Source organism: Mus caroli, unplaced genomic scaffold (genome assembly GCF_978045245.1).
Source record: "Mus caroli unplaced genomic scaffold, Mus_caroli_1 scaffold_6, whole genome shotgun sequence".
NCBI classification, from domain to species: domain Eukaryota; kingdom Metazoa; phylum Chordata; class Mammalia; order Rodentia; family Muridae; genus Mus; species Mus caroli.
In genome coordinates, this window is record NW_028227261.1 from 23,252,907 (window position 1) to 23,270,525 (window position 17,619).

General features: G+C 53.2%; 1 protein-coding gene across 1 annotated transcript; it reads left to right on the forward strand.

Moving 5' to 3' along the window:
• Positions 1-1,982: 1,982 nt before the first annotated feature.
• Selenon (selenoprotein N) lies at positions 1,983-16,378 on the forward strand. Its single transcript, XM_021160663.2, has 12 exons — positions 1,983-2,196; positions 2,599-2,716; positions 6,228-6,361; positions 8,652-8,861; positions 9,056-9,180; positions 9,629-9,766; positions 11,196-11,277; positions 11,426-11,614; positions 11,869-11,974; positions 13,358-13,470; positions 13,558-13,659; positions 14,490-16,378. Exons 1-12 carry the CDS (start codon positions 2,014-2,016, stop codon positions 14,661-14,663), a joined length of 1,674 nt encoding a protein of 557 aa, XP_021016322.1. The 5' UTR covers positions 1,983-2,013; the 3' UTR covers positions 14,664-16,378.
• Positions 16,379-17,619: the final 1,241 nt, after the last annotated feature.

Here is a 17,619-nt window from a genome sequence, read left to right on the forward strand (position 1 = left end):
TGGCCTGGAATCCACTTGTGCATGCACACTGGGGGCCACTAGTGCACGGGAGTTGATGGTGGTTTGCAAAGGTTACACATCTTTCCTGAAGACTGAAGTCTAGAACTTCACAGCCGCTGGCCCCTGGGAAAGAGCAGTCACCTTGGGGCCTTGGAGCCCGATGTCATTAAAGGATCCCTGGCAGGAAGTAGGACCCCTGGGGATGGGCCCAGAGGAAAACTTTTCCTCTGGTTGCATCCTTTCCTTGCCTAATCCCTTTCCATGCCCAGTGTGCTCCAGGCAGATCTAGCTGGTAGTACTACATCATCTACTGGAGTTGCAGTCCCAGCAGCGATAGCTCCAGCTCACTGAACCCCAGAAGGGCCTCTGGCACTCTCCATACACTGAGGCTGGGAAGGCCTCAGTGCTCACTGCCTGTGTGTGATCAGGAGCGATCTGAAGAAAGCCCTTCAGCTGGACCCTGAAGGGGAGGTGCCAGGTCCAGACATCATTAGAGGCCGCCATTTTTATGTGTGGCTAAAACCTGCTCAGCCATGTTCTGTCCTGGTATTATAAAGTGGATTCATGAGTGTGTGTGTGTGTAAATGTGTATAAATGTGTGTATGTATGTATATGTGTGTGAGTGTATATGTGTGTATGCATGTGTGTATGAGTGTATGTATGTGTGTATGTATATGTATGCATATATTGTGTACATGTATGTGTATGTGTGTGTATATGTGTATGTGTATATGTGTATATGTATATATGTGTGCATATGTGTGTGAGTATGTGTGTATGTGTGTGTACGTGTGTATGTATGTATATGTGTGTATATATGTGTATGTGTCTGTGTGTATATTCATGTATGTATGTATGTATGTATATGTGTGTATGTATGTGTGTATATGTGTATATGTATGTGTATGTGTATGAGTCTATGTGTGTATATGTATGTATGTATATATGTGTATATGTATGTATATGTGTGTGTGAGTCTGTGTGCATATTCATGTATGTATGTATATTTGTGTGTGTATGTGTATGTGTGTGACTCTATGTGTGTGTATGTATGTGTGTATGTGTGTACTATGTGTGTGTGTATGCGTATTATGTCAATGTCAGGTCTCTTCCTCTATCACTCTCCAACTTATTTTTTGAGACAGGGTCTCTCACCTGTTTGGCTAGGCTAACTGGCCAACAAGTCCCAGGGGTTTTTCTGCTCAGCCTTCCTATTAAATGATGTGTGGGCACATCTGGCTTTTTAGCATGGGTGCTGGGGATCAGCTTCTGCAACAACCCGCTGTGCCCTCTCCCCGGTTCCCAGGAGTCCTTTTGAGTCCTAACCGTATTTTAGATCATAATTTCAACAGCACTCTTTCACTATGGCACACACATTTTCCAGAACTAACTGAACTTTGGATGGAAGGGAGGGAGAAAGGGAAAGAGCCTGTGTGTGCAGGGATGAGGGTGATCATAGCGTGTGTGTGTGCAGGGATGAGGGTGATCATAGCGTGTGTGTGTGCAGGGATGAGGGTGATCATAGCCTGTGTGTGTGCAGGGATGAGGGTGATCATAACCTGTGTGTGTGCAGGGGTGAGGGTGATCATAGCCTGTGTGTGCAGGGATGAGGGTGATCATAGCCTGTGTGTGTGCAGGGATGAGGGTGATTATACTTGGAGGCTCAGAAGACAGGAGGATCATCGCAAGTTCAGGGTCAGCTTGGACAACACAGCGAGTTTCAGGCTAGCCTGAGCTACAGAGTGAAAGGATGTCTAAAAGAACTTATTTGTTTGTTTGTTTGTTTGTTTTTATTATTTTATTTATTTTGAAGGCGGCGAGGTAGAGGGCCTGTAGACCCGCTGAGCAGGCGCTGTGCCTTCGGGGCCTCCCTCTTCCCCCCCCCCGGCAGTGATGGGCCGGCAGTCCACCCTGCTGACGCCCTCCCTCCCAGCTCCGCCCCGCCCCGCGCCGCCCGCCCCGCGCCGTGCGATCCCCGTCCCCGCAGCCACCGGGATCCCGGGAGCCGCCGCCATGGGCCAGGCCCGTCCCGCAGCGCGCCGTCCGCACAGCCCGGACCCCGGCGCGCAGCCCGCGCCTCCCCGCCGCCGCGCCCGCGCCCTGGCGCTGCTCGGAGCCCTGCTGGCGGCCGCTGCCGCCGTTGCCGCTGCCTGGGCCTGCGCGCTCCTCGCCGACGCCCAGGCGGCCGCGCGGCAGGTCGGAGGGGACAGGAGGGGGACAGTGGCTGCAGAAAGAGGCGCAGAGCAAAGCTCTACCCCGCACCAAGGAAGGGGGGAAGTGGGGAGGCCGGAGGGGACAATGGCCAGGACAGGGTAAAAAGTAGGACCGGGCCTTTGGGAGAGGAGGGAGGGAACTCGGAGTAGACAATGGATGAAGATGTGGAGTGAAGCTGGGACCAGACGCGACTGAAAAGGGGACAAGGAACTCTGGGACTGTTGGGAAGTGACATTTGAGTAAATGAGCTGGCAAGCGTGGAGGGGACTCTGGAAGAGGATGGCTGGAGCCATTGTAGCAGGAAGCAGCTGCCTGCTTCAGGGACTGGGATGGAGAGTTTGGGGCCCATGGCGATGCTTAGCTCAGCCCCTTCCTTCCCAGCAGGAATCGGCATTGAAGGTCCTGGGGACAGATGGCCTCTTTCTCTTTTCCTCGCTGGACACTGACCAGGATATGTACATCAGTCCAGAAGAATTCAAACCCATTGCAGAGAAACTGACAGGTACCAGAGAGACTGGGCACTCAGGGAAACCTAAAAGGAATTGGGCCCGGGCCCGGAGCCCACACCCCCTCACCACTTTCGGGCTGGTGGGTACCTGAGTTGCCTTGGCACCCAATCCCATTTCAATGGTGACAGTAGCATTCCTCCGGCCACCTGCCAGGCCACATCCTCAAATTGAAGCCCTTGAAAGAGGATACAGCCTTTACACCTGTCACACGCTTGGGGTCGGGGCTGCTGTCTGGCTAAGCTGTATTTCAAGCGATGAAGATGCAGGCAGATTGAGCCTCTTGCCAGGCTAGAAGACGACAGAGCCAGGTTAGACCTGACCTGACTCACAGGGTTAAGGATTCAGAGACTGTGTGTGTAATGGCCAATATGCAGATAGTCACAAACAGGAAGGAGTCACAGCTGCTGGCACTGCTCTAAAGCCTAGGTTGTGTAATTCCTAGTCGCCAGGCCAGCCAGTGCTGCCCAGGTGCGGATTTCCCTACGATAAAGGGGAGGAGGATAATCGGAGTCTCGAATGAATGACTTATAAAGTGCTTGTCCCTCCTGTCCAGGCTGTATGTCAGTGCACTTGTGAGCTCTGTGCTCGTGTACGGTGTGCCTGTGACAGAGGACAGCCTCAAGGGTCAGTGCCCAGGCGCCTTCCACCGTTTGTTTGAGGCAGAGTCTCCCCTTAGTGTGGAACTCTTCCACAGAGGCCAGGCTGGTGGCCAGCAAGCGGCCAGGGATCCTCTTGCTCCCCTGTCCTGGTGCTGGGGTTACAGGTTTATCTATGATCCTGCCTGGCTTTTTACATGGCCTCTAGGGGTCTGATCTCATGCTTGCGAGGCAAGTGCTTTATCAAGGGAACCATCTTCCTTGTTGAGACTGAACACAGAGCTTATGCTATATAAACGTTTTCCCACTGAGCTACATGCCCAAGCCTTTGAGACAGGGTCTCACTAAGCCATATAGGCCAGGCAGGCATCTAACTTGCAGGCTTCTTGCTTTGATGTCCCTGGTTCGATCTGCTAGTTCTCAAACTTATGATCGTAGGCACTCAGTTGGGCACCAGCTGTCAGTGGAAGCCTGTCGGTGGATGAGAGGCCAGGGAAAGAGAGAGCAAGTGCTCTCGGGGGCGGGGGTACTGTAGTACCATTGCAGGCTTTACAGGTTTCCAGAGGGGTGTGGACAATGGCCGCTGGCTGGCCCAGGGTTCTGTGGTCACTGCTAGAGGAGGATGGTCAGGTGAAAATGTCAATTGTAAAGGATCATTTTATGTGTGCATGTGTGTGCACCATGTGAGTGAAGTACCCTCAGGGGCCAGAAGAGGGCATCAGATCCCCAGGAGCTAGAGTTACAGGCAGCTGTGAGCCATCATGTCAGAGCTGGGAATTGAATCTAGAGGCTTCTAACGGAGGCTTCTAACCACTGAGCCCTTGCTCCAGCCCCGTCTTCTACTTTTAGTTTTGAAATAGAGTCACACTAAGTTGCCCAAGCTGGCCTTAAGCTCACCCTAGAGTCCACACTAGTCTTGAACTTTGGGTTTTTCTCCCTCAAGCTTTTCAGGAAGCTGGGATTATAGGTCTGCCCACCGCATTAGGTGACATCATTTTGTTTTTGAGACATACTGTCTACAACAACAGCAGAAAAGGCGACAGCCATCGAGGCCCATTCTGGTTTCTGTTTTGGTTTGGTTTTTGGAGACAGGGTTTCTCTTTGTAACCCTGGCTGTCCTGGAACTCTCTCTGTAGGCCAGGCTGGCCTGGAACTCAGAGATGCACCAGCCTTTGCCTCCCGAGTGCTGAGATCAAAGGCTCGTGCCACCACTGCCCAGCAGTCCAGCTATTCTTAATTACCATGAAGATCAGTCAGTGTGTAAGGCAAATTAATAACAACCCTGCGTAATCCTCTCTTCCTTTGTCTGATGTTTCCATATTTGCTGTTTTAAATTTTTTTTTTTTTTTTTTTTTTTTTTTGGTTTTTTGAGACAGGGTTTTTCTGTATAGCCCTGGCTGTCCTGGAACTCACTTTGTAGACCAGGCTGGCCTTGAACTCAGAAATCCACCTGCCTCTGCCTCCCGAGTGCTGGGATTAAAGGCATGAGCCACCACGCCTGGCCGCTGTTTTAAAATTTTACTGACCAGAGGTGGTGGTACACATTCCAGGAGGCAGAAAGGAAATTGTACCACACATTTAAGGCCAGCCCTACCTCCATACCAAGTTGCAGGCCAGCCTAAGACCTTGTCTCAAGTAAATAACAACAAGGTTTTTTGGCGTTGACTGACAGAACAAACAACAAAGCTGGGTGGCGGCGGTGCACAGTTTTAGTCCTGGCATTCCAGTGGATCTCTGAGTTCAAGGCCATCCTGGTCTACAGAGTGAGTTCCAGGACAGCCAGGGCTACACAGAGAAACCCTGTCTAATGTAACAAAAATCATATAAAATGTTTATTATTATTGTGTGTGTTTATGTGCCACAGCACACACCTGGAGGTCAGAGGATGACTTTGGGAGGTTGGTCTCTCCCCTCCCCGCAATTGGGGTAGAGCCCCTCCTGCTTCCCTCAGGCAGTGCATGTTTCAGGAATGGAACTCTAGTCAGGCTTGTGTGGCAGGCCCTTTTACTCCCAGAGCAGAGCGGTCTGGCTGAGCCGTCTCATCAGTCCCCAAGTGATCTTCTGAGCAGGGCTGCTGGGGACTGCTAATAAAAAGGGCAGTTTTCTGAGCCTAACCCTTGAAGTTCCACTCGGTAGGCAGAGGTGGGCTCTGAACGGCTGCAGGGTGACCAGGCAGCCCGGGAACTTGTGATATCTCTGATTGATAGGTGCCTCTGATGTGCCCCATTCAGCTTGGCTAGTCACCAGTGCCACCAAGTGCCAGAAATTGTCTCTGTACCTCCTTCCATCCTCGGGAGTCTGTAGGGCAGGCTAGTGTGCTTCATTCTGTCATTGCTTTCAAAGTTGGTTTTTCTCTCCTTACCCCTGCATCGTGGCTCCACCCACAGGGAGAATACAGGGAACTTGGCATCTCCTTATGGGATAGCTGAGAAATCCGCCAGCCCTAAACTACTCATGCAGGGAAGCCAAGCCAGCCAAAAGATCAGGGAGAAACAGATCACGTCTGCTCCGCCCACCTGTGCTCATCCAATGACGTCAGGCTGTGACTTGCTTTTCTTTTTGCTAAGCTCCCCTTGACTGCGTCCCTCACAGTCGCCTAAGATCCAGAAGTGGATCATACGTATCTGATCATGGATTCATAGTGACACAGGCCTGGCTTGGAGTCCTGACTTCCCCCCTTGCCTCTTATGTGACAATGGGGAAGTGACGTCATCGCCACTTATTTGTGAAATGGAGTTGCTAGTGACATCATCTGCTTCCGGGCTGTGGGGAAAGTAGACCGCTCGCTGTGCATGGTGACTTAGTTATCAGCTCTGTCCCAACCCTAGCTCCCTCGTCATAGGCATCCTGAGAGAATTGAGGCTTGGTGTCCAAAGGCAGGGCCTCTCCAGTCACCTCTGTCCCATAGGGTCAGTTCCTGTGGCCAGCTACGAGGAGGAGGAATTGCCCCATGACCCCAGCGAGGAGACTCTTACCATAGAAGCCCGATTCCAGCCTCTGCTCACAGAGACCATGACCAAAAGCAAAGATGGCTTCCTAGGGGTGAGTCGGGGCTGGGTTACGGCACAGGGGGACCACTGGTGACAAGGCCTGTGTACACTTGCTCCTAAGGACAGGCCTATACCCTCCTCAGGCCTGTCAGCATCCCTCATGTGCCCACTGCATTCAAGAAGCCGAGCTTGCAGTTCGGTCTGGTGGGAGGGAGAGCAGGAGGGAGCTGCAGAAGCCCCTTCCCTACTCAGGCAAGTTGGGAGAGTTTCCTGGCAGGGGTGACAGCTGACAGGCTGTCCCCAGGATGGGGGTGAGCTAGAGAAGGAGCCTATGTGGTGGGTACTTTCTGCTCATCCATTTCTTGGGCCCGTAGCCAACCCCTGGCATGTGGCAGGTGCTCTGTCAAATGTCCATGACCTGTTGCACATTCAGCTCCTAGAGGGGACTGTGGTGAGAATGAGCCCCTGGTGGGGGGGGGGGGCAGGCAGGTGCTTGTGTTGCCAGCTTCTTCACAGCTCAAGGCCCTGAGGACACAGAGAGCCCATTGCAGGGTCATGCCCTGCACCCCCCCAAGTGGCTCTCACCTCTCCGCCCAGATCCTCTGGCTTTTCTTCCTAGTTACTGGGTTGTTTCTCACCTTCCTGCCCACCGTTCCCTCTGCCACACGCAGCCGTTGCTCCAACGCCAGCCTAGACCTGCTCGGCAAAGCTTCTCTTCTGCCTAAACTCCAGCCTGCTGCAAAAGGAGGTGGGAGGGCAGGCCAGAGGGCAGGTGTGGCAGGCCCAGGGCCTCTGAGTGGCATGCTGGCTAATAGGGCTGCAGAGGCGTCTAGATTCCTGAGGGTCTCTTTGCCTGACTTCTAGCCTTTGTTTTGCAGAAGCCAAATGCTTCAGTGGGTTGATTGTGAAATTATATTTGTGTTCTCCAGGCTGGAGATGGGGGTGGTGTGTGTGTGTGTGTGTGTGTATGTGTATGTGTGTGTAAACAGACCAGTTCCTGGAGTGGGTAGAGGCAGGGGAATGGGAGGAAGGGAACAGAATGGATGATAGGAAGAAAGGGTGGGGTGTGGAGCAGAGGTGGGGTGTGGAGCAGAGCAGGTGACTCAAACTCCTGGCAGGGGACCAGTGCTTGGTGTGCTGTTTGCCCAAATAGGGGCTGTAAGAGGACACAACAACCGCTTGGGACCCAAAGCATTGAGGTGTGCAGGGGCATGTCAGGGGGACTTCTGTAAGTGGAGACACAGCTTTGACCTTCTTGGGGAGACCTGGAATGGAGGAGGGATTGAAGGTGATGTCCCTGGCCAGGGAGTTAGGGCAGTGTCCAGAACCCAGACCGGCCAGCAAGGCAGGCCTCTCAGCCCGACCCTCCTTTGAGAACCTGTCTGTTAGAGTCCTCTGGATGGGAGCTCTCCGGACCGTTCCTCCTCCTGCCTCTCTCTAAGTTCTTTTGGCACAGCAGAGGTGGAGAGGGAGGGAGTGGCCTGCTGCCCAGCAAGGATTGGCGTTTCCTCAGTGGTCTGCATCCCTAAGGGGATGACACTCCTCTGTCCTCGTAATGATGCTTCAAGGGGCACAGCACCTGCAGACAGCGTATGCAGACAGGTGCTTACAATCGGTAAGGTCACAGAGGCGCTACCGATGGAAGAGCTGTAAGAGGGGACCACCACCCTGCCTCTGAGCTCCAAGGCATGCGCAGATAGCTCTGCAGCTGCTGGTGAATCAGTTCTGCACACACACACACACACACACACACACACACACACACACACTTCAGCTGGAAGAGACAGAGGAGGGCAGGCCTTGCATGATGGGTTAAGTAGGATGTGGCTGGTGACTCGAGGCAGGGCCTTCTCTGGCGGTGATCTTCCTTCTGCTCCTAATGCTGGAGTTTTCTCCATTTTTCACTTTCCTCTTTCATCAGACTCCACAGCAAGTCCAAATTCTGGTCAGCTGTGGTTTGGGGGCCACCCAGGGTTTGGGAAACGGGCATGCCTGAGGGAGCCAGCAGCCTGAGGCAGGGTCTGGCACCTGGGACTGGTTGGAGGCTTATGTAGAGGCTGGGGGTGGGACCTGCTCCACCACCCTGTTCTAGGCCAGGTAGTATCTCTAGCTACACAGTTGCCCACCCTGCATATGCTGCCCCGGGCCTGGGCTGGGCCCAGAAAGCCACTGAAACCAGGGCAGGTTGTGTGTGAGGTGCGCCGCTCTCTAGCAGGACAGTGCTAAGCTTGTGGCCATTTCTGAGTCCTTTCCCATGCTCCGTCTCCTGTCCCAGACTATAGCCTAGCTGGTCTTGAGGGACATCGACAGGGCATCCTAGAGCCTTGGCTTCCCCATCCCAGGTCTCCCGCCTCGCTCTGTCCGGCCTCCGCAACTGGACCACAGCGGCCTCACCGAGTGCAGCGTTTGCTGCCCGCCACTTCCGGCCCTTCCTGCCCCCACCAGGTCAGGAGCTGGGCCAGCCCTGGTGGATTATCCCCGGGGAGCTGAGCGTCTTCACGGGCTATTTGTCCAACAACCGCTTCTACCCACCACCGCCCAAGGGCAAAGAGGTAAGGACCGCACTGGGAGATGCAACTTCCGCCTGGAGCCACCTTGGGAGTGGCCCTTCCTATCAGAACCCAAGAACCAGGCATCCCTCCCCCTCTGTCTCCCTCTTGGGGCCTTCGGGTCCAGAGCTGACCCTTGGCTTACGGATCCAGGCCCAGAGCCCGACAAACCAGTTAGGATCTTACTGCCCCCCTAGGTCATCATCCATCGCCTGTTAAGCATGTTCCATCCGCGCCCCTTCGTGAAAACGCGCTTTGCCCCTCAGGGCACCGTGGCCTGCCTGACTGCCATCAGCGATTCCTACTACACCGTGATGTTCCGGTGAGTGTCACTGTGCTGGACGTGTAGGAGAAAGCCAAGCCAGAGGCCCCCAGCTTTACCACCTCCCTCCCTGCTGGGCTTCGGTTCTCTGAGCATCTGTTTCCTCCTCGATGGGTCAGGGGAGTAGTAACTTCCTACAGATTTGGTGAGAGGTGTTTGGAACTTGCTTAGCCCTGAGCTAGAATTAGCTGTTGACCAGGATGGTATCATTCACACACAGGACCAGGGTATGAGATATACACACACACACACAATCTGGAGAAGGATGGCAGAGAGGGTTGGGGCAAGGCTTCTAAGGAAGGCGGCACAGAGCCTTTTAGAGGAGTGATATTGGCAGTATCTCCTGCTTTCTCCTTGACTCTGACCGCACAGGAGTCTGGCCAAGGCTCCCCGGGCTCTGGGAGAGACTGGGGAGGGATCCAGGCTTAGCAAACTCCATTCCCAACAGGATCCACGCGGAGTTTCAACTCAGTGAACCTCCTGACTTCCCCTTCTGGTTCTCGCCCGGCCAGTTCACTGGCCATATCATCTTATCCAAAGATGCTACACACATCCGTGACTTTAGGCTGTTCGTGCCCAATCACAGGTAGGAGCTAGCCCTCACAACCTCAGCACCCTTCTCCTGTGTTCTGCTGCTGCTGCTGCTGCTGCTGCTGCTGCTGCTGCTGCTACTATCATTCAGTTCCCTGAGCTCAGAAATCTTCAGTCTGCCCTTCCCTCGATCCCCAGCGCCACCACTTGGTGACCAAGAAGAGGCAGCAGGAGACAGCTGAGCAGTCCTACCATCTTCTCAGATAATCTCCAGGCACTTGGCACTCCCTCCACCTCCACCTCAACACAGAGCCAAGGCCCTAGGGCCAAGCAAGCCAGCTGGGGTCTTTGCTATTGTCCCACTGCTGCTGTAGGTCCTCCCTAGACTCAGTTTCTCTTGTCCTCCTAGACATGGAACCTCACCTACTTGTGCCACCGATAGGGAAGGTCAGCAGCTGGGCAGGGCCCATGGGAATTCAGGGAGGCTTCCCAGAGGAGGTGGCATCTAGTCAAAACCCTTGGGGAGGGAAGGAAATAAAACATATATGGGCTTGAGAGAAGGCAGACATCATAGGGTCTTAGTGGGACTTCTGGGACAACTGTTACTCTAGTTATTTGTCTGTTCTGGGTCAGCCCCATCAGCAGATCTGGGAACCAAGGGGTGGAGTGTTGGTGATGGCATGGGAGGGAGGCAAGAGTTCCCTGATAGCAAGTAGACTTTAAGCAGGCCCATGGTGTCTTGTGCAAGAGCTGGGAGTCCTGAGGCCCCAGTGCAAAATTTGTTCTTGGTAGCAGGGGGGCTGTGTGGCTGTGAGCAAGGCCCTGGCCCTCTCTGAGCCTCAGTTTCCCCCACTGTCCTGGTAGAAGACTGACTGTTTTACCCATGGATCAGAGGTAACAATAGTTGGGAGAGCCTGAACTTACCTACAGTGCTTTCTCTCCCTCTCTAAAGGGGCAGGGCAGAGACATGGTGAGTTGAACCCAGTTCTAGGCAGAAGCTGGCACCAGTGTACCTGATTCAAGGACCAAATAACACAGAGGGTAGACGACTAGCCAGGATCTATTGCTTCTAGGACTGTCTAAGAATCAGGTCCCAGGGACACCTCTGAGGGTGTTCAGTCACTTTGCAGAGACTATTGCTTGGTGGTCCTGGGGCTCCCCCATGTGGCAGACTTTCAGACTGCACTGAGCAAGCCAGACTTCTGAGCTCTGCGGGTGAGAGCCAGCCAGGAGGTCCTTCCACAGCCTCAGCTCCAACCTGGTTCTTACTGCTGCCTCATCCTGTGTCCTGCAGTGGGGCACTGCCCCTGTCTCTGCGACAAAGGGTCACGAGCAGTCTATGGGTCGTGCTATGAAAGCCCTGTGCACTATCCAGGCCTGGCCCAGGCTCTGCTGTAAAACTCCCTGTGTCTTCAGCTGCTTGCGTTAAACAAGATGTCACCTGGGCTTTGATGGTGACATTGTTTTACCCTGGCCATCCTCAGGTCTCTGAATGTGGACATGGAGTGGCTGTACGGGGCCAGTGAGACCAGCAACATGGAGGTGGACATTGGCTACATCCCCCAGGTGAACACTCAGGTGCCCCCACCCAGATATGTCCAGCTGCAAGGCCTTGCCCTGAGCCCCGTCTCCCCACTTCTGCAGAGTAGAGCGTCCCTGGAGGTTTTTCAGGGCCCCTCTCTGAGACACCCCTCACCACTGACTTCCGGCCCAGATGGAGCTGGAGGCTGTGGGCCCCTCGGTGCCCTCTGTGGTCCTGGATGAGGATGGCAACATGATTGACAGCCACCTGCCCTCAGGAGAACCCCTCCAGTTTGTGTTTGAGGAGATCAAGTGGCATCAGGAGCTGAGCTGGGAAGAAGCTGCCCGGCGCCTGGAGGTGGCCATGTATCCGTTCAAGAAGGTGAGGCTGGGCGTGAAGGCCAGAGCGAGACTCCATGATGGAGGCCAAGGCTGGGAACTCTGGTCTAGTCATGGCACTGTGCTGGACCGTTGGGGCATGGCAGTCCCTTCTGCTACTCTGAGCTTGGAGAAGGCTCACATGGCTCAGCTATGCCCCTTCACACACACACACACACGAATAAATACTTCACTGGCACAACCACAAACAGGCAGGACCTCGGCCGCTCAGTAGCTTCTGTCTTGGTTTGTCCACAGGTCAACTACCTGCCGTTCACGGAGGCCTTTGACAGAGCCAAGGCTGAGAAGAAACTTATTCATTCCATCTTGCTGTGGGGGGCCCTGGACGACCAGTCCTGCTGAGGTGAGGGAAGCCCTGGTCAGCTCTAAGGGGAAGCGGGGAATTTCATAGCTATGGATAGGTCACAAGAGACTCTGGGACAAACAAGACTTGGAACCGTGAGGACTTGGGCCACTGAGGTCCCAGGGACACTTGCAGTACTTGGGTGAGCCTAGAAGACAATGCCAAAGTGTAGGAAAAAGGCCAGGCAGATGTGTTCATGCTTGGCCATTTTAATTTAGTGACCTTGACCAAGCAACATCCTTGCCCTGAATCTCAGTTTTCTCAACCATGAAGTGGGCAGAGCATACCAGTCGTGGTATCGGGTGTCATCATATTTTGTACTCTGTCAAGTAAAATCTACATGTGAGAGAGGAGATAGTACCAGAAGCTGGGTTTGGGTTTCTTATCCAGAATGGTCGCCAAAGACCTTCTGGAAAGTTCTCTGAGTGTCTAACAGTGAGCTCAAAGATGAGATAAGCAACGCCCCTGCCTTAATCTTGTCACCCAGCCAACATTATGGGTCCCTGCCATAGCTATGCATTATCCCAGTGTGGTGCAGACACGTGCAGGGCAGGTAACCCCAGGGCAGCGAGCTGCGTGCGAGGCAAAGTGGGGTAACAGAAGAGAAGCTGGGGGAGCTGGGAGGCCTCTTGGAGAAAGTGACATTTAACCTAGGATGGTGAGAGGTGGCGTAGTGGTGTGTCACATGACAGGAGGAAGAGGGTTTGAGGGGAACGTGCCTATGTAAAGGCCCTAGAGACAGAGAACGAAGTGGAATCAAGAATCTGCCACTGGGACTGGAGAGATGGCTCAGTGGTTAAGAGCACTGGCTGCTCTTCCAGAGAACGTGGGTTCAATTCCCACCGCCCACATAGAAGCTCACCACTGTCTATGATTCTCAGTTCCAGAGGATCTGATGTCCTTATACAGCCACACATGCAGGCAAAACGCCGAGCACATTAAAAAAAAAAAAAAAAAAAAAAAAAAAAACTTTTTATTTAAAAGAAAAGAGAGAGAGAGAATCGGTCACTGTGAGCAGGCCCTGGGCCACCCCCAGCTGCAGCTCGGCCTGCCAGTTTGTCCATGCTGATCCTACAACCTCCTTCTTCAGCATCTACTCCTTGAGAGTCTGTTCTTGGCTTTTCATTTGAGACAGGCTCTCAGTCTGTAGCTCAGGCTAGCCTATAACTCACTCACCATGTAGCCCAGGCTGGCCCCGAATTTGTGGTCAGCCTCCTGAGTGCTAGGATACAGGTGTGTGCCACCACTCCTAGCTTCTGTCTACTCTTTTAACCTGTTATTTCACCTGGGTGTGGGGACATTCCAAAACCCCACGGAATTTACCTAAACTGAGGTCATTGCTGTAAAATCAGGGCTACTCACCCTTGGCCTTACTCTGAACAGGTTCCGGGCGGACTCTCCGGGAGACTGTCCTGGAAAGCCCGCCCATCCTCACTCTCCTCAATGAGAGCTTCATCAGTACCTGGTCCCTGGTAAAGGAGCTAGAAGACCTGCAGGTGAGCAAGGGACCAGGGGGAGTGGCCTGTGGGAGTCCCCACGACAGCACTGGGCCCAGATACCAGGAAGTATCATTGTCTCCACAGACCCAGCAGGAGAACCCACTCCACAGGCAGCTGGCAGGCCTGCACTTGGAGAAGTACAGCTTTCCTGTAGAGATGATGATCTGTCTCCCCAACGGCACTGTGGTAGGTCCCCAGCGACAGTGAACAGCGGGCAGGGACACAAGGGGTGGTCTCCATCCCTGGCACAGCGACCCTGAGCAGACTTCAGAGGTGCTTTGGGAAGGGTACAGCAAGGCTCTTAGTACAGCAACAGAGCCAGACATGTTCCCCCCAGGGAACCTTGTCAGTTCAGTGGACAAAACATGGCCCAAGGGAAGGCCTCCCTGGACCACTTTAGCCAGGGAAGGAGGGTGGGGAGGAGTAGATGGCCTGGCCTGAGGTCCCCTTCTCTCTGCGGGCTGCTTAGAGGGTCTGGCATCAGGTTGCAGAGGGTTTGAGTGGAACGTGCCTGTGTAAAAAAGCCCTAGAGACGGAGAACGAAGTGGGATCAGGAATCTGCCATTGGGACTGGAGAGATGGCTTTGGAAAACGTGCCCATTTTCAGACTGGTAGAGTCAGGCTCCCACTCTGAATAGCTGCCCCATCTTCAGTGTCAGTTTTGCAGGAATAGGAGGGCAGGGTTAGAGGAGGGGAGTGAGCTGACCGGCCTTTACTGCGTGGTAGCCAGGAGCGGGAGCTGGGGCTGGATGGGAGAGAAAACACAGTGAGCTTGAAGCTTCTGCTGGCCCAAGTTCTGGTGAGAAAAGTCCTTGGAGGGATTAGAGAGTCAGAGAGGAAAAGCCCAGGTTACTGGTTCCTACCCTGGGAGCTGATGAAAAAAATGGAATGACCTAGCCTGGGCATCTCTAGGCAGTACATCCTCAGTGATTGCCTGACGCTGGTGGAGGCGGAGCTGACCTGGTTACATATGGCCTGGGGCCTCCCCAGTTCTCTTCACCAAGTCCTTCCTCTAGGTCCACCATATCAACGCCAACTACTTCCTGGACATCACCTCCATGAAGCCTGAAGACACGGAGAATAATAACGTCTTCAGCTTCTCGTCCAGCTTTGAGGACCCGTCCACAGCTACCTACATGCAGTTCCTGAGGGAAGGACTCCGGCGGGGCCTGCCCCTCCTCCAGCCCTAGTGTGCCTAGTCCTAGAGAACCTGGACCTGGTGAAAAGCCAGCGGACAGAATCCACGCGCCTTGGAGCCACGGTGCCCGGAGCCTGTTTCAGACTGGAAGTGGTCCCTACCTCATCCCCAGGCTGCCTAGAGAGGTCCAAGGTCATCTGAGGCTGTCACCTTCATAAATCCTGAGGGATGGTGGCCAGAGGAGGGGGCCTGTCTGCCCGGTCATGTGACTGAGCTTAATCCTGCTACCACTAGCAGCCCATCTGGCTCCAAGAGCTTCTTCGAGTCCCCCCAAAAGGGGTCTGGAGAGACCTCCCTGGACCTTCCATACAGTGTAGTTCAGGACCTCGGTGTGAATAGGGAGTGGACTGGAAAGGTCCTTTCTTTCTAGGCTCCCCTTTCAAGCCAAAGGAATTAAAAGAGCTGGGCTCAGGGCCAAGCTGCCAATGCCTGCTTGGAGCCTTCTATGCTGGCCATCCCTAGGTAGCCTTCTGTGCATAGTGCCCCCAGCTGGGGTCATTGTCAGCTGGAGACAGCTGTCTGGAGCCTTCTACAGAAGTGGAGGCCATATTGTCACACTGCTACCCTTCAGCCCGTTGACCTGATGACCCGAGCCCAATCCTGTTCAGGGAGTTGGAGAAGTTCACTGTGAAGTGTGTCCCAGCCAAAGAGTGCAGCCTTTCTTATTGCCAGCACTGTCTAGCCCCCCAGGGTACTGCCAGTCAACTCACCACCGGATGGCCACCAGTTCCCATCTGCTACTTTTGGGGACTTGGTGAACATCTTGAACGGCTGACCATGGTCAGTCATTTTTTATGCATACGGAAAAGTGTTTTTATAAGAACTTTCTCACAGTATATATTTTTTAAAACTCTGAATGCTGAGGAGAAAGAAGTGGGCAGTGGCTCCCCCCAGCAACAGCCGCATGATGGCTGGGTCTGAAATCGCAAATGGATCCAGCCTGATGTCCTCGCAGTTGCACATGTCGGGAAAAACTAAGCCCATTTTCCTTCTCTCCAGCTTTTTACAAGCAGTCAAGACTCAGTATTCCCCAGCTCTGTCCTGTGCTCCACACTCCCAAGAAGCGCCTTGAACTCAATCGCATCTGAGCCTTCTTGACATCAGCCAGGTCCCTGTGAGCCATCTCTTTCCCTGGCCTCACCAGGGGCTCAAGCTTCAACCGTGCAGAGGAGGAAGGCACATAGACATTCCCTGATTCCTACTCCCCTGCCAGTCCTTGGGACCACCACATAGAGCCCCCCCCCCCCAACGCTCTCTGGCTCCCAGGAGCCTTGTCTCTGGGGTGCCCTGTGAAGGTCACATACATTTTCTCATAGCAAACCATGAATTGGAAAATTGCCCCCATTTTCAGAGGAAGACACTGGAGTCTTAGGGAAGCAAAGTGACCTCCTGGGGTCACTCAGAGGACCAGAGTTGTAATCCAAATCCACATGACTCTAAAGGCTATGTCTTGGTTTTGGGGGTGCCCTGGCTCATTTCCCCCTGTGGTGGGAAGGGAATCTTTTCAAATCATGGCTTCTTATCAGACTAAACAGAGCAGGTGTCTATAGCTCTGCCAGGTTCTCTGAGCAGTCCTATGGGAAGTACTGATTGCTGGGGCTTTCTGGGTCTTCATCAGACGCCTCTGCACATCCCCAGCTGCCATCTCATCACCCCTCTGCCTTTGTTCCCCCATCCCCAGTATGTCCTGTAATAAAATTGGAGAGCCTGCAGTAGCTTGGTGCTTTTCCTTTGAGCAGGATGCTCGGTTTTGGCCTTCCACAGTCTGACCACTGCCTCTATCGGGGAATGTGTAAGAGTGGGCACATTTGAGCTGGACTGTTTTGGAGCCTTGTCTATCAACAGAGAGCTTGTAATAGACAGAATGAGAAACTACACTGGAGAATCTGGAAGTCTGTGTTGAGAATGGTCCTGATGTTGAACTAGTTAGAAGCGGAGCATATGACAGGCATTAGATAATTATGGGAGGACACATACCTGTAGGGGTGGTGGGATGGCTCGCTGCATGAAGGTGTTTGCTACCTAGACAACCTGAGTTCAGTCCCTGAATTCCCCATGATGGAGAAAAGCAATTCCTGGTTATCTTTGGACCTCCTCCTCATAGACACCATAGTGCACACATGGTGGTGGTGGTGGTGGGGGCTGTAAAGATGGAAACCTGTAAAAGAAGGTTGCGTCATAAGGCAAGGAAGCATGCTGAGGCAGGACATGTCAAAGCCTAGCCTTCCACAGAGGAAAGACTGCAAACCAGCCCTTTGTCCCCATATCATTTTCACTGACACAGAGAGGTAAAGTCAGTTTCCCGGTTAAGGATTGATTATAACCCATTATTTATCCTTTTTTTTAAAAAATATTTATTTATTATATGTAAGTACACTGTAGCTGTCTTCAGACACACCAGAAGAGAGCATCAGATCCCATTACAGATGGTTGTGAGCCACCATGTGGTTGCCAGGATTTGAATTCAGGACCTCTGGAAGAGCAGCCAGCACTCTCAACCACTGAGCCATCTCTCCAGCCCCCAATTATTTATCTTATGGGGAGCAGTGCAAAATGAAGTGCACACACACACATACAAACCCATAAGAAACGTTTAAATGGTCAGGTGCCACACAGTGGTGGCTTTGTCACTGATAGACTGTCTGACAGTGATACCCAACAATCAAAAAGGAGCTGAGAAATTCCAGCTATCTATCTTGGCACGTGCCCTATCTGTGTTTAGATGTAAATGTCCACAATTGTGATACAACTTCCCTGGGATTTAGCACAGTTGCAACTGTGCAGGTTTGTAGCCTGGAGCAATAGGCTTTACCAATTCACCTAGGATGTAGTATATTCTGTAGGTGTGTGTACGTACTCACTCTATAATGTTTGTGTAACTCAGTCACCTAAGGACACGTTTCCCAAAGAGTACCCGTTCTTCAGCAACATATAACTGTAATTTCCAG